The sequence below is a fragment of the Ooceraea biroi genome, chromosome 6 (genome assembly GCF_003672135.1).
Source record: "Ooceraea biroi isolate clonal line C1 chromosome 6, Obir_v5.4, whole genome shotgun sequence".
Taxonomy (NCBI): domain Eukaryota; kingdom Metazoa; phylum Arthropoda; class Insecta; order Hymenoptera; family Formicidae; genus Ooceraea; species Ooceraea biroi.
Window position 1 is genome coordinate 12,562,982 of NC_039511.1, and position 15,452 is coordinate 12,578,433.

The following is a 15,452-nucleotide window of genomic DNA, read 5'->3' on the forward strand; positions in this document are numbered from 1 at the left end:
AGAATTTAGGAACAAGTTAGGTGAAAGTACACACAGAGCAATCGTGAACTTACTCACGCGCGTTCAGTCAGTTCAGTCCAGTCCAGTTCAGTTGGCTGCGTGTGCCGGCTGTGCCTGTGCGGCCGTAGCGGTGGTAGGTGGTTTTTAATGAAAAGCTAACAGCTTGACGTTGCGTTTTTCAGAAATAATCGCTCATATTGCATGAACAACTTATCAATTTTTACGACACATCATCTATACGTCGGAATATTATTAATTTATTCGCTAGAAAATAGCGAGTATTTTTGTCGAATGGCGAAAAATTACTCTGCGATTTGTATCTTGGTGATCCGGTTAATTTGTCAACTTCGGGTGTAAAGTGTTGAATAAAAATTTGTAATTACGTGGTGCACAGTGCAATAAAAGTAATCGGATTTTTGTGCAGATAATAGATATAATAACGCGTTTGCTTAAGTAACAATTGGCATCAAAATTGAAAGAATATAAATACGTGATGTATAAAACGTGATCAAATGTGATGCAGTATAAAACGAGATCAAATTTGATTTGCATAATTTAACATGTGAAATTAATTTCTTTCGGATCAGATTTAAGTTCAAGGTTTAAGAAGATTGCAATGTTGATGTATTTTGTTTAGAGCTGAGATAAGGCTCTATAATCTCTTGCGAGCTATTGATTCGGCTAAACAGTTATCAGTCCACTTGATCCGTGCCAATTGAACTCGTTTAAGAATAATTCATGTTCACAGCTAACATAACGTGCATATATCACTTTCTGCGTCGGTGCAGCAAGCCGGCCGAAAGGTTAGGGATGGTGAAGAAAGCAAAAATTGTTATTGTTGGAGCAGGTGCAGCTGGCATTGCAGCTGCCTCAAAACTCTTACAAAAAGGAGTGAGTGACTTCGTGATACTAGAAGCCAACAACAGGATTGGTGGCAGAATACACACTGTAAACTTTGGTAAGTATCACAAATCTTATTTATATATATATCACTCCTTTAATTATATCTTTTTTTTATTAATGAGATTTAAAATAATAAAATAATTGTGATCGCACTTTCAAAGAAATTTTACATCTACAAAAGTAACAGATTCTTAATTTTTTTTCAGGTGACAATGTGGTGGAGCTCGGAGCCCAATGGATTCATGGTCAATCTGGAAATGTGGTGTACAGTCTCGCTTCTAAATACGATATACTGGGCACGTTTGACGTGATGCTTGATCCTAATAGGCACACCTTTGTCACGATCAACGGTGAAATTATACCCAAGAAGGAGAGTAACGAGATTCTGATGATGTATTTTAATATCATGGAGGAAGCACGAGAGGAGCTCAATGAAGAAAAAGGATCCCTCGGAGATTACGTGGAAAGAAAGTGAGTAATTTTTTGGTGTTTGGCTGAGGCTCTATTGGTCACAGTATAAATTAGATAATTCGTTAAAAATTAATCAAATATCCTGCTATTTGTCTTAAAATGAGAAAGATATTGTGCTAGAACGATCATAGAAAATCTGTCACTAAAGCATACGTTATCCAATTTCCATTTCGAGCACTTTCAGTTTCCTTAAAAGTTGTGCAAGAGAATATTGTTGACGAAACCATCTATATCACTCTCACGAAACCACGCTTGCAGAGTTGGATGTAAGTCCGCTCGCACAACCGTATAAACATCCTTATCGGGAACGATGCATCTGATAAAAGACAAAATCTATTTTACACACGTCCATATTAATCGCAAACACGAGCAAGTGATATCGCATCGAAAGGCACACGTACCTCACGCGATTGTTGCAGCATTGATTTCTCGCGTATTCGTATCTCAACAAGGAGTATATGTATTTTAAGTATTTCATGTCCAGACTGTTATACATCTCGTCGTACGTTTTTGCGGTATTATTTATTTTCTTAATGTATCCCCTGGTCAGTATCGGTACGATATAATCGACCTGAAAATATTAACGTTTATTAAAAGCGGTCGGTCAATCAATTCGATAAATGTATTTCGAAATTTAAATTGACCAGATTTTAATCTAATTAAATTACAAATTACCTGTTTGAAACAATCGTCTATAAATTCCTCAGCTCGACTGTAGACGTCCTTCTTTTGCTCTTGCAATATGAGCACGCCGATCCGTGGCTGCTTAGATCTGAATATTTTCGCAATGCCTTCCGCAGTTGGTAAACCGTCATCCGCAAAAGTAAGCATAACGATACAGCCGTACGTCTGTTTAGTCTGTTGACGTGAGAAAAATTGTAGTAATATAAATCTGTTTTGCTAGCAAATTTTGGAAGAGAAGATAGATTATAATAATATAAATGAGTGACCTTCTGTTGACTATTTTGCGATATGCCTCTCCTATTTACTTCGATTTCACAATGTCCTGTTAAAATTGGACTCAGAACCAGTGGGGCTCTTGGTATACAGCTAGGTTGGATTATTTCAGATTCTAAACATATATAACAAATAAAATTAATATAATAATTGAAATATAATTAAAATTAATATCGTATTTTTCTAAAGTTGCTCTTTTGCAACATCTAGATCTAGAATCATTCTTTAATATCAAGAGAAAATACGACTTTCGTTGTAATTTACTTAACCAGTGCTCGTATTATCTTTCAACACAGCGTTGATTAAGTCATGCACGCAATCTTTGATTTCGTTTATAACGTCGAGCCGTTGCATCTTTTGCAAAGTACTCAAAATTTTGTCCACTGTTGCTTCCGGAGACTGCACATAAGTCAGAAGCACATAGTACGTTGGATCCTGCAGCCCTTTGAAGTCGTAATCTATGCACTGGACAATAAAATAACGTTATAGTTACATTAATAGATATTACGTTTACTACTTATAATAAGATATATATAATTTAGCTTGCATTTCCGCAATGCAATTGCCGGATTTTTTCGATAATCTTACTCGTATCTGTTCCATCGTCAAGCCCATGTGCGCTGCAAACTCTTGCCATCCGTTGTACATCTTCCCTGTTGCTGTGGAACTCAGCAGCAGGCATAATTTTTGTAGCGTAGCTTTGCCAATGTGCTCGAACAAGTACGCAGCGTGAATGCATGATGACTCCTTCTGGATGTTCAGGATAATCGTGTCCAAATTCGGTGGTCCATCCACCTCGTTTCTCAGCTTTTCTAATTCTGGATCAATATTCCTAAAATTATGTTTTTTTAAAATGATAAGTACTTTTTGTGTTTTATATAGAATAATACTTAAATTGTGGGCAGGAATAAAAACTAAAAAGTAATATCGAAAAATGTTTATTACCTTTTCGCAAACATTTTCCTGAGAGTTTCATTATCATTAAAGGTTTGTCAAGAATCACTAGTGATTTTGTTCCATTTTTATCATGATCTTCACTTTGCTCCGTAATCGCAGAGAGAGATATTATAAATACGGCATATTTGTATGATTAAAATGTTTAGAAATATATCTCTGGAAGATATCACTTGGAGCACGGCATGAACTACGTCTTCCTCCACATACAGAATGATTGCCATATGCTGTTGATGTCAGTTAACAGCCTCCCCACTACAAGTTTGATACAAGACCGATGATGACTCACACTTGACTTCTACCCGCTCACAATTTGAATCGCGAAAAAACACGTCAAATTTTCTGCCTTTATTTAACAAAATTTGCTGAATAATATTCCAATAAATTCAATCAGAATGTGTTTTAGTGAGCATAATACATATAAAATAAATTTGAAATAATCTTTACTTTAACAATGCAATTTATGCGACAGAATATAACAGATAAATTAATATATTTAATATATAAAATGTTATCTAATCACTAATTTTGCAGATTTTATGAGATTTTTCATGAGAAACCTTTCGCGAATCGTGCTCGAGCTGCCGAATATTTATCGTGGATGGAAAAGATGGAAAACTCTATAGAATGTAGTGACTCGTGGTTCGACGTTTCTGCGAAACGCCTGACGGAGTATTGGAACTGCGAGGGTGATCTCCTTTTAAATTGGAAGGAACGTGGTTACAAAACACTCTTCGATCTATTACTGGTATTAAGTGTTTTGTTAATTTATTAATAATTATTATAATTATAATAATTACTTAATTTAAACTTGAAATGTGTCTCCAAAAACAGAAAATTTATAATCGAAACTGTATTCTGCCAAGAAAAACATATTAATAAGAAATTTTTTTAAATTAAGTTGCATGGATAAAATTAAAAAATTTAACATTGGTATTACTGAAAAATATTATATATTAGAATTAATGAGATACTAAAGGATAGTTACCTAAATTCTTAGAGATGCTTTTTGCTTATAAATCTTTTTCAATATTCAGCAAAAATTCCCGAATGCAGAGGAATGTTTGCCAGTGATGGAGAAGATAGAGTTCAATAAAGTCGTGACGACCATCGACTACAGTTCCGGCGAGAACGTTATGGTGACTACTCGAGATGGATGCAAGTACTCCGCGTCACATGTTATATTCACTGGATCTCTAGGTGTCCTGAAAGAAAAGCATTCCACGATGTTTGTACCACCGTTGCCGGCGAAAAAGCAACGCGCTATAGAGGTACACGAAAAATTTCATTGATAAAAATATCATAAAATGAAATTGCTACGATAAATATTAATTGATGCTGTTCCGTGATAGGGATTAAATATTGGAACAGCAGACAAAGTTTATCTTGAATTTTCGCACGCATGGTGGCCACAAGATATCGTCAGTTTTAATTTTATCTGGTCAGAAGAAGATAAGAAGGATTTCTTGCATACCTATGGTCAAGTAAGCAAATATTAGTAACTTAAATAATTATTTATAAATTTTATATAAATTCTATTTATTATATTTATAATAAATAAAATATTTATAACAACTTATCAGGTTTTAATACTATTAATAATAAGATAAATGAGATATAATTACACTCAAATTTATTAATTAATTTATTAACGGACATTACGTTTTCTTTCAAGACCAAATTTCAATACATTTTGCTTTTCTGCTATTGTACTAATCTCATCAAATATTTATTTTAGAAAAACGAATGGCTTTGCGACGTATTTTCCTTTTTCACTGTAGCTTACCAGCCAAATCTTTTATGCGCCTGGATTGTTGGGAAAAGTGCAAGAAAGATGGAAAGCTTATCGGACGTTGAGGTCTTTGATGGATTGTACTTATTATTGAAAAGATCATTAGAAAAAGAATACGACATAGAGAAACCGAAGAGAATATTGAGGTAATTTTCAATTGGAACTCTGTCTTTTTTCCTTTCCTACTCATGAAAATGGAAATTAATAAAGTTAATATACAATAAAATTTTTAATATTTCTTTTCAGGTCTAACTGGTACACCGATGAACATTTTCGGGGCTCGTATAGCTTTCTCAGCACAGTTTCCGAACAAATGGATGTAAAACCGAAAGATCTGGCTGAGCCAATCGTAAACAGAGATAAACCTGTATGTAATCTTCTACAATGTAACACTTTTAACAATTAGCTATTTTTTCCACAATTGATCATATCGTCAATCGCAATCATCAGTCCATCATCTTTTAGTTTTATTTTATCGTATATTTTTGTCTTATGTAATTGCTAAATAGCAGTATGAGAGAGACTATTGACATTGACGAATCAAAATAATTATGACATTAGGTAATCCTCTTCGCCGGAGAAGCTACGCACGATCATTATTATTCTACTGTGCACGGCGCGGTGGAAACTGGTTTCCGCGAAGCGGATCGAATAGTCGACTTTGAAAGGTGAGACAATGTCGATTGAAATGAGATTTGAAGCTTAGTATTAATAGTGCATCCGAAGTAACGATAGCAGAGAAATCACTTTCATTTTGCCTATTTCACATTTGCTTAGTTGCATACATCAATTTTATTCTTTTGCGGAGAAACTTAAAAAATTCTTCTCAAAATTGCTTTAGCAAATATCTTTATTAAGTGATTACAGCGTCTGTTTTTACTAAATTCCAAATATTGTCATTCCAATCAAAAAATCAAATAGAAAAAGGTCTGTCGTGTAAATTTCTTATTTACAAGTGATTGTAATGCAGCATTGTTAATGCTTATTTTAGCTGTGATAGCACAGTTTGTACATTGTATTGCATTATAATGTACCTCTCTTGCTTATTTAATATATTTTAATATTATTATATATTTTAGTATGTATCATTATATGCATATTCTCTTTCATTTCGCATGAAATTCCATTGATTTATTTCATTAAACTTTGGAAACGTAGTTTTGGGATTATATTTATATTGACTGCATGCTTTTTCTTAGGCGGTTAAACTCGCACCTCTAACTACATCCTCTACTACACCCTCATAATGAACGGATTACGGAAAACTGTAAAAACATATAACTATGTTTACGCAACTTGCAATATTCGCAACAGACGAGTATCTTTATGGCATGGACAGCCACCGTACTTATTTGTAAGATGTAAAAATGTGTATAAAGATAAATTGTACAATGCGATAATGTAACTTTAGATACTGTATACGTTATGTGCAATAGTAATGGATGAAATATAACTCGTAGGATATATTTCGTTATTGTTACGGAAACACTTTGTACTTATTGTATTTCAAGTCATATACCTACTCTTTTCTTATTCATATTCGCAATCATGTACATCTGATGGCACGAAGATACGTTCAAGTTCAATACTCTCTCATAATAACGATTGGCACTCTTGACGAGTAACAGTATATTGACCGCAAAATTATCTACTTTAATATAGAGTTAATTTAGAATAAAATAAAAAGAATAAGCGTGATAGTTCATTTGGGATTTGATAGGCAAACTGCCTTCGGATTACGCAGAACACGCGGTCACTTAGACCAACTCGTTAACAACTTCAACGAAGCGATGCGGATAGAAATTGATGCGTGTGCGAGAAGAACGGAAAGAACGGGAGTCGTGATAATAGGCGCAGGAATCGCGGGCCTAGCAGCGGCGAAAACTCTACAAGATGCGGGATTCACGGATTATCTCCTGCTCGAGGGTACATTAAAAATTAGTAAATTACTTTTCACATTACGGTCATTATATAAACAAAGAAATTAAGAGCTTGAATATATTAATTATGAATATGATAATTTTCTACACAGAAATTAATTTAATATAATAGTATAAAAATGAAATATAAATTAGAACAAATAAAATTCTCCAGATTATTTTGTTATATTATTTCGTAGCTCAGGACATAGTCGGAGGTAGAATTCACTCTGTTCCTTGGGATAATGGTTGGATAGATTGCGGAGCGCAGTTCTTGCACGGTGACAAGAGCAGGCTGGCAGAATACTGCCTCAACAACAATTTACTATCGAATATTCAAGGCACGGACGGCGAGGGAATTTTCTTACGTGACGACGGGGCAATAATGTGCGACAGTTTGGTTCGCGAGATCGACGATCTCGTGCGAACGGTCTCGGACGATATCTGCGAATCTCCAAGAAGCTTAAAAGAACATGAGAATATTGGCTCCGTCATGCGGAGCCGATTCGAGCAATACTTACGCGAAAGAGATGATTCCTCAATCGACAGAGGGATGAAGAAGGAAATTTTCGATTGGAACATGCGCTTTCTCCTGGTAGATAATTGCTGCCACTCGGTAGACGATTTATCAGCAACACTGTGGGGAAAATTTAAGGTATAAATTTCACTATGAAATTGTCACGTTAACAAATTAATAATAATAAAAGCTACAAGACTAACGATTTTCATAGTACGTCGGTGGACCGGAGCATATGCTGTTCAAATCCGGTTACAGTTCCTTGACGAGTCTTCTCGTTGACAATCTGAACGAGCGAAACGTGCGACTGGCCACCCCCGTGGAGACCGTTCACTGGCGGAATTTCGTCGACTCGCAGAAAAATCATCCGGTTACCGTGACGACTTCCGAGGGGACACGGATTCTCGCTGATGCCGTCATCGTCACCTGCTCGCTCGGCTACTTGAAGGAGAACTATCGGAAGATGTTCCAACCATCCTTACCGAGACATCTGAACGACGCCATCGAGAATCTCGGCTTCGGCACTATTAACAAGATCTTTCTGGACTTTGGTGAACCCTGGTGGCAAACTGGCGTGAAAGGTTTTCAGCTGCTCTGGCGCGAGGACGCCAATCACCGGTGCTTGCCGGAGTGGACCAAGGACCTCACGGGATTCGACGTTCTGCCAACCCAACCGGCCACTCTGATAGTGTGGGTTGGCGGACGAGGAGCGTGCATTATCGAGAGTTTGTCGGAGCAGACGGTCGCAGAGGATTGCGTGAATCTATTGTCGCATTACCTACCGCGTTACGACATTCCGCCGGTGAAAAAATGCGTCAGAACTAAATGGAACGGGCATGAATACGTGAAGGGCGGCTACAGTCATATCACGAAGAGCTGCGAGGCAGGCAACATCTCGCCCAGAACATTGGCCGAGCCGGTTTGGGCGACGACATTACGGAACGATGTGAAGAAGGTGAGATTACACTGCAACACGTAAAAATCTTGATTCTTCAATTTTAAATTAAAAATTCAAAGCTTCAGAATTATGGAATTAGCATCAATGTGGAATATCAAGATTGTTCTCACTGTGATATTAATTTATTAAATAATTTTTGTAAATATGACAGAATGTACCAGTCATACTGTTTGCTGGCGAAGCCACGCACGACAACTTCTACTCGACGACCCACGGAGCTTACGAGACGGGGATACGTCAAGCTGAAATGTTCTTGGAATACCATGCAAGTACCGTGCAGATACAATAAATATATCGACATGTAAATATGTAAATATATTAGTACAATAAAATGTTCTTAATATCACAGTGACACACTGATTTATTTTATCGCAGCCACTTATTAAATATTATTGAGTAATCTGTACATATAGCTATATATTCATAATTATCAAGAAATTTCTAACTTATTTATCATTAAGCAATTCTCATTTCTGCTTTTTATTTATTTGACAGTATTCATCAATTTTCACTTTTTTATCAGCACGTTAGTTTTACGTATTACTGGGTAATACCGGAGTTTGTTTTTTCCTATTGCTCAATATTTCTCCTTATCTTGCCGATTTTTTCAGGATAGACCAACTGGTTTATCCGCTCGGCTAGTTGCGTCAGAACGGAGATTCCTCATTGACCAATCGGATGTTAATTGAAGACAAGTAATACCCTGAAATTTATCCTTGGTAAACGCGCACATCCTTCCGTCTTTTTCTTTTTCTCCTTTCATAAAAACGTTGCAAGGCGAGTGTAGGCCCTATGTTCTCGAAAACACATTTAATAATTCTGCTGAACGTTTAAGGATTGTAACCAGCGAATAAATATTTGACAGATGAATAATGAGGTATTCTACTGATAAAAAAATAATTAAACAGTATATCTCTATTTCTTTGATTATATAATTATTAACTGTTAAAACTATAATGGACATCACATTGCAAATCGTGATTAGAAACTTTTAAAAGATAGCACGTTAAAAAACAATGTAATTACGTCAAAGTCTAACAGAGTAACGATTACTCTGCTAAATTTCCTGCTGAAAACTCTAACGTTGACGTTTGCGATGAACCGCGACGACCGCAACAGGGAGTCCGCGACCTGAGTGCTGTTAGGACCTCTCCCCCCACTCTAATCATCCGTACGTTCTCCTCTCCTCCTCACGTCTCTTCCTGCTTTTTTACCTTTCGTTCTCTTCGCGTTCTATCCTCTGTAGTATTAGGAGAGAGAAATGGATGCGGCGCGCAGATTCCACCGCGTAATCGTCGTTCCCGGCGTTTATCTCCTTCGCCGAATGCCTCGACATTAAACATTCGATATCTTCACGCGTTCCTTTTCACGCGTCTCTCTTCGACGATGGATCTTCGTTTCGGTCTTCTTGTGATTCTTCTCATCTTCGATGCAACCTTCGTGTGGTCCAGTGACGATAAACATACAGGTGGATCATTGTCGATAATTGTTTCAAGTGTTACTATTCAAGTGTCAGAGGAAACTTGAATCGTGGGTTTTACATTATTAGATATCATTATTGTTGTGATAATAGTGTTGTTATTAAGTTTGAAAAGTGTTATTTATGCATAGTGATATCTGTATTGTCATGAAGAAAATATTTAAATCTGCAGAAACTTCACTTCTGGTATTTCTATGCTTTATTCTTAAGATATATTTTCTTGCACTAAAAAACTATAAAATTCCAAAAATAATTTTTAGACACATTGATAGTGATGGTGTAATTGCTTGCAGTTATTGGTGTTGCGCTATTATGCTGGATGCATTTTTAAATTTTTACATTGAGAGACTTTGAAATTTCGATTATGTGATTAATACAAGATAATACCAAGAAGTCACACATACATAATCATAAAAATTATATATGCAACTTGCCTTGCGTATTTTCCAGGTAATCATGGTTCCGCGAAGAAGAAAAAGAAGGATTCAATTAAACTCAGTGAAGGCATTGGGAACAATCCTTTTCTGCAATCCATAACTCTTCCCACTGTTCCAAGCAATCCTTTTCTGCAATCCATAGCTCTTCCCACTGCTCCAAGCAATCCCTTTGTGTTGAATTTCCATAATAATAGTGGGAGCCAATCTGACATGATGCCAAATATTTTCCTGCCACAGTTCTACGGTAACAGAAGCGAAAGCCAATCCTTTGGCTCATTATCTAATATCTTTCTACCACAGGAGAATTCACACACAGCTCTCAACATTTTCGCTAACAGCAATAATCCTTTCCTGAATTCCATCGGAACTGGCCCAAAAATCGATACACCTGTCACGCAAGCACCTTATGCGCCAGCATCTTCATATAATATGCCAGCACCTAATACACCAGTGCCTTTCACAACTAATGAATCTACTCCTGTTAAAGTTGGATCTTCAGTCTCCTCGCCATCACTGATAGATCTGATTGGCTCAACAAGACCGAGATCGGAATCTAGTAAGTATAAAGGAATTAATTTTCATATTACGAGCTTATTGAGAGCAAAACATAAGCATGATAATCCATAAAAATCTAAGAGTACACGCACATAAAAGTTTAGAAAGATATAATGAGTTCTTTTAAGAACTTATTCAAGGATTTCAAAGATTTTGAATGTATCCGAGCTGTGACAACATATGAAACAAATTTCAGAATGCAATGAGTACGTGAGAGAAATCGTGGGCACGACCGATATAACATCTCTGACCGGTACTTCGTCCAATGTAATCAAGGTGAATAATATTTGCCGGAATGCGAATCAACTGGTTGTTGGCGGTACCGAGGCTAACACGGGCGAGTTCCCTCACATGGTCGCCTTGGGCAGACGTAACACCGACGAAACGTTCATCCTAATGTGTGGCGGCACATTGATCTCACATAGCTGGGTACTTTCTGCTGCGCATTGCACTTATGGGCCAAAGTACACTCTCGTTATTTTCCCTTCGCCTTAATAAATTAGAAATTAAGCTATGAAAGCTGTTTCCTTTTGTTGTAGAAACTCGAGAATTTTATATATCGAAATTGAATAATCTAAAAATCGAAATTAATGTTGCAATTATTTCGTAAGTAATTCACAAGGTTCATCTTCTTGCAGCGGTGGTCCGACTGACGCTCGAATAGGCTCCCTAAGGCTGACGGGTGATGAACCAGGTATCACAGTCGCCATCGACAACGCGATACGACATCCAAGTTACAAACCACCTGCGTTGTACGATGATATAGCTCTGGTGAAGCTTGCGACTTCCGTTACGTTTAGCACATTGATACGACCCGCGTGCCTTTACCAACAGTACGATAGTGTGCCTACGCAAGCATGGGTCACCGGTTGGGGTAGCACCGAATTTGGTAAGAATTCCTTATTCGTAAACTTGGAGGGCATAGGGCTTCGAAATCCAATCTACAGAATAATATATAGATAATATATAGAAATATATATCATAGAATATAAAAATTCAAAAATTTAAAAAGTTGAAGATGGAATATAAAAATCTTACATCTATTAGGAAGTAAAATTATCTCGATTGAAAATTTTAAAATATGGAATTTTTGGATTATAAAATATAAAATCTAGATTTAGCGACGCGATTTCAGGTGGTAATCAAAACGACCAACTACTGAAGGCACAGTTAACTATAGTGAACAATCTTGCGTGCACGATATGGCACAACACGTCCAGCGAGGCTCCGCATGGTATCACACCGAGAATGATCTGTGCCGGTGATCCTCAAGGCGGTTGGATCAAGGACTCTTGCCAGGGCGACTCTGGAGGTCCTTTACAAGTAATCCATCCGAGGAACCAATGCCTCTTCCAAGTGATTGGCATTACCAGTTTCGGTCGGGGTTGCGCGAACGTCAATTCGCCCGGTATCTACACTAGGGTGTCGCATTACCTTCCCTGGATCGAGAACATTGTCTGGCCACAAGAACAGTAACTATAATTTATTCGGCTCTTGCGAAAGGTACAAAAAACATTGTTTTATTAAATCATACTCGGCTAAATTAAGTCTCGCGATCAAGTAACTCGTAAAAGTCTCGTAATTAAATAACTAGCCAGTCAAATTAATGGAGGATTCGGAGATTTATGGCGTTTGAAAATATTTTACTATTCGCCACGCTTCTCATAAGTATGATACTCATTTACCATGTATGATTAATGTTATGATTTCAGCAAAATCGATGCCGCTTGGGCTTCAATTATTATCCGTCGAGAAGATCATTTCGTCAAACGGCAGTTATGAGCAATTATGTATGTGCCATTTCAATTAATCATAATAGTGCGATTTAATAGTCTGTAGTTCTGACTAGAATACTGAAACTCTGGAGTGGAAAAAGTCACTATAAGATATGGATAGTATAACGGAATGCAGTCTCGGAAAGCTTGCTTCGCTGACTTCTTGAAGCTCAAAAATCAAGATATCTTGCTATCATGTATGGTTCGCCATGTTAGTCCATTGCCGTATGGGCCGTGAGTGGATGGAAGTAAGACGTACCACCAGCTCCTACAATGACGAATAAAATGTGTTATTAGGATATTTATTAGAATATATATATATATATATATATATATATGTATATGTATAGATAGTCGATTCATGTAACAATAAGAGTAATACGAAAATTATACTCTATTAGGTTTGAAGTGCCAATAAATACTCAATTTAATAATTTACAGTAGCCATTAATAGTTCCTAATTTTTTATAAACTTAAAAATATAATTATCTTAAACTTAAAACGATTTTACTTCTAAGATACGTCTAGAAAAATGCAAACGATTTAATAAGAATATATGAGGATTCAAATTAAAAAATAAATTAAATTTTGATTCTGCAGAATCATCCTAACTGAAGATTATATTCAATTATAATAACGAAATGAATCTATTTTACTCACTTTCGTTTAATTTTAATTAATTTAACGATTCGTGATAATAGCTTGCTAAATATTGTTGCTTTAATTTTTTTACATTCTCACGACATTGAATATTTTAACGTTAAATCTCGATAATTTCTCCAGTACCTATTCTTTATCCCCAAGAATAATCTCCAATTCTCCTTCAGTCCGAAGTCGTACGGATTTTGATAAAATTTCCCCTGAGCCTTGTACTTTTGCGATTCGGTGCTATTGATACGCGCCTCGATACTCGTCTCTCCCCGAGATACGAGACCCGCGTGCCACCAGGACAGAGCGCCCAACGCTGCGACCGCAGCGATACAAATCAGACCCGCGAAAATGATCAGTCTTCGTCGCCACTCCTTGGCCTCGTTCTCCGCCGCCTGTCTCGCTATTTCCGCTAGCTCCTCCGCGCTCAAATGCTCCAATGACTCTGTCTGCATTAAGCACGCATTTGTCATTGTGCAAAAGTAATAATCAAAATAAAGTAAATACACATCGATTAGTTCACGCGGCTATACCATGGGAATTATTTCCGAATTATTCAGGCGCACTGGGTGGCCGTCCAATTCCGGTTCCTGTTCAGGGAAGAACTCCTCGTAGGCGAGTCGCACGCCAAATATCATGACAAACGTGATACCGATCACAGTGTAAACCATGTATAGGAAGAAGTGTCGGTGATTGTAATGACCGACGCAATTGTTCAGCCATGCTGTATGTTGATTAAGGCAGTCTAGTCGCAAGATATTTTTCAACGAAAACGATTGGCCAGCCAAGTGAAACATGTAAGGATACGACAATGATGATCCATTTTGAGGATGCACTTGTTGCAGACAGAGCAATGATGCGTCCTCGGTGGCTTTGGCTTGATGCATTTCTTGCATATGCTCACAGCCTCTGGAATGAGGCCACCCTGCGGTGGATAACCCGCTGGCACAGTCACACCCATATAATAGTGGAAGCAGATATTAACTAACAACCAATTTCCCACTAGCAAAAGAATTATCGTTGCCAATGGACTGTACTCCCACCACCACGGTAGTCCCAGGTAGTACGCAATGTACACAATACTGGCGGTCAGCAAGCTCACCATTACCACAAACACCTGCAGACTATAATGCTTAGTAAATATATTGTGGACACGATAACGTTTGTCTATATTATTTGCCTAATATAATAAATGAAAATCAATATCACGATATTAGAAACGTTACGTTAAGCAGTAAATGTATCATAATTGTCTTCATAAGTTCAGCTAAGACTTTTCACGATGTGATGCACAAACTGATAGTATTAAAAATCTTACCGGACCCAAACAGGCAGTAAAATTCTCCACGAACCAGAACATGGGTTCCATAAGTATATCGCAAGCATAACTCCAGTTCAAGAAATCATTGTAGAACAAGGATTTGAACGCAATTTGCAGCTGCCACCACCTCTGCTTCAAACTAATCCTTTAAAAAATCAGATCATGTTTAGTAGCAAATTAATTATGTAAAATTAAATGTAAAATTATATTAAATAGTAGTAAAATAAAACTTAATTTTTTGAATTAGAAATTATGTACAGGATTTTTTGTAAAGATTTGTAGGCATGAAATAAAGCTGATATGCAAACGAAAATTAAAGTAGAACGGTGGATAACCGTAAAATACGGTAAGAATTAATTTACCTAAAAACACTTGGCGCCTTCGTCAGGGACCACTGTATCCTCGCCATTTTTGCTTTTTGCCTCGAATCCACTCAAATAAACTCATAATTTTAGCAAATTGCAGTCACGTTCCGCGGACGATGACATGTTCATCGTCATGTAAGCAACGTTCAGGTTTCGCACATCCGGCGTATACACCTGATAAAGGTGTTGCGACTGATAGCGTTGCAGTCACACCGAGGAACAATAACCTCGATCGATTCACGACGCAGCGCCCGCCATATTTGTTCCCGCGAGCCTCCACTTCAGGCATAAAAAAGAAACGTGTTTTTAATCAAAATCATGTACAACAAATCATGTTAAATAATATTTGTTATATATATGCACAAATTAATACTCATGAACATGAGATTGTTATTTACGC

At 37.0% G+C, this 15,452-nt stretch overlaps 4 protein-coding genes across 8 annotated transcripts; 2 read left to right on the top strand and 2 right to left on the bottom strand.

The window, feature by feature from the left end:
• Positions 1–27: 27 nt before the first annotated feature.
• On the top strand, positions 28–8,823 carry LOC105275956 (spermine oxidase). 4 transcript variants are annotated; one of them, XM_011333190.3, is made up of 13 exons: positions 28–133; positions 749–958; positions 1,110–1,374; positions 3,820–4,033; positions 4,323–4,556; positions 4,638–4,769; positions 5,024–5,223; positions 5,324–5,444; positions 5,639–5,745; positions 6,798–7,003; positions 7,197–7,651; positions 7,728–8,468; positions 8,623–8,823. In XM_011333190.3, the coding sequence occupies exons 2-13, from the start codon at positions 811–813 to the stop codon at positions 8,758–8,760; spliced, it is 2,961 nt and encodes a 986-aa protein (XP_011331492.2). In that variant the 5' UTR covers positions 28–133; positions 749–810; the 3' UTR covers positions 8,761–8,823. The 4 variants fall into 4 exon arrangements, with proteins under 4 accessions (XP_011331492.2, XP_026826000.1, XP_026825999.1 ...); XM_026970199.1 differs by having other exon boundaries at positions 37–133; positions 848–958; XM_026970198.1 differs by lacking the exon at positions 28–133 and adding an exon at positions 140–404.
• Positions 1,383–3,535, bottom strand: LOC105275951. Its single transcript, XM_011333178.3, has 7 exons — positions 3,277–3,535; positions 2,920–3,163; positions 2,601–2,796; positions 2,325–2,446; positions 2,050–2,232; positions 1,776–1,945; positions 1,383–1,690 (listed from the first exon to the last, which is right to left on the bottom strand). Exons 1-7 carry the CDS (start codon positions 3,288–3,290, stop codon positions 1,564–1,566), a joined length of 1,056 nt encoding a protein of 351 aa, XP_011331480.1. The 5' UTR covers positions 3,291–3,535; the 3' UTR covers positions 1,383–1,563.
• Positions 8,824–8,916: 93 nt separating the features above from the next.
• Positions 8,917–12,839, top strand: LOC105276054 (serine protease snake). The gene is made up of 5 exons (XM_011333389.3): positions 8,917–9,939; positions 10,402–10,944; positions 11,140–11,407; positions 11,582–11,832; positions 12,079–12,839. The coding sequence occupies exons 1-5, from the start codon at positions 9,858–9,860 to the stop codon at positions 12,417–12,419; spliced, it is 1,485 nt and encodes a 494-aa protein (XP_011331691.1). The 5' UTR covers positions 8,917–9,857; the 3' UTR covers positions 12,420–12,839.
• Positions 12,406–15,304, bottom strand: LOC105276040 (palmitoyltransferase ZDHHC16). 2 transcript variants are annotated; one of them, XM_011333371.3, is made up of 6 exons: positions 15,050–15,304; positions 14,685–14,832; positions 14,174–14,483; positions 13,900–14,090; positions 13,505–13,815; positions 12,406–12,986 (listed from the first exon to the last, which is right to left on the bottom strand). In XM_011333371.3, the coding sequence occupies exons 1-6, from the start codon at positions 15,094–15,096 to the stop codon at positions 12,896–12,898; spliced, it is 1,098 nt and encodes a 365-aa protein (XP_011331673.1). In that variant the 5' UTR covers positions 15,097–15,304; the 3' UTR covers positions 12,406–12,895. The 2 variants fall into 2 exon arrangements, with proteins under 2 accessions (XP_011331673.1, XP_011331682.1); XM_011333380.3 differs by having other exon boundaries at positions 14,174–14,490; positions 15,050–15,303.
• Positions 15,305–15,452: the final 148 nt, after the last annotated feature.

Bases quoted from the DNA above. Each gene is read 5' to 3' on its own strand.
- LOC105275956 (XM_020030407.2), top strand. From the start codon at position 739: ATGTTCACAGCTAACATAACGTGCATATATCACTTTCTGCGTCGGTGC. The intron at 959-1,109 runs GTAAGTATCACA...ATTTTTTTTCAG, and splicing joins AATACACACTGTAAACTTTG to GTGACAATGTGGTGGAGCTC. The intron at 5,445-5,638 runs GTATGTAATCTT...TTATGACATTAG, and splicing joins TCGTAAACAGAGATAAACCT to GTAATCCTCTTCGCCGGAGA.
- LOC105275951 (XM_011333178.3), bottom strand. The intron at 2,797-2,919 runs GTAAGATTATCG...TTTATTGTCCAG, and splicing joins TGACGATGGAACAGATACGA to TGCATAGATTACGACTTCAA. The intron at 2,233-2,324 runs GTCACTCATTTA...TCACGTCAACAG, and splicing joins CGCAAAATAGTCAACAGAAG to ACTAAACAGACGTACGGCTG.
- LOC105276054 (XM_011333389.3), top strand. From the start codon at position 9,858: ATGGATCTTCGTTTCGGTCTTCTTGTGATTCTTCTCATCTTCGATGCA. The intron at 10,945-11,139 runs GTAAGTATAAAG...AACAAATTTCAG, and splicing joins AAGACCGAGATCGGAATCTA to AATGCAATGAGTACGTGAGA. The intron at 11,833-12,078 runs GTAAGAATTCCT...ACGCGATTTCAG, and splicing joins TTGGGGTAGCACCGAATTTG to GTGGTAATCAAAACGACCAA.
- LOC105276040 (XM_011333371.3), bottom strand. From the start codon at position 15,096: ATGGCGAGGATACAGTGGTCCCTGACGAAGGCGCCAAGTGTTTTTAG. The intron at 13,816-13,899 runs GTATAGCCGCGT...TGCTTAATGCAG, and splicing joins ATTCGGAAATAATTCCCATG to ACAGAGTCATTGGAGCATTT. The intron at 12,987-13,504 runs GTACTGGAGAAA...TCGTCATTGTAG, and splicing joins TTCTTGGGGATAAAGAATAG to GAGCTGGTGGTACGTCTTAC.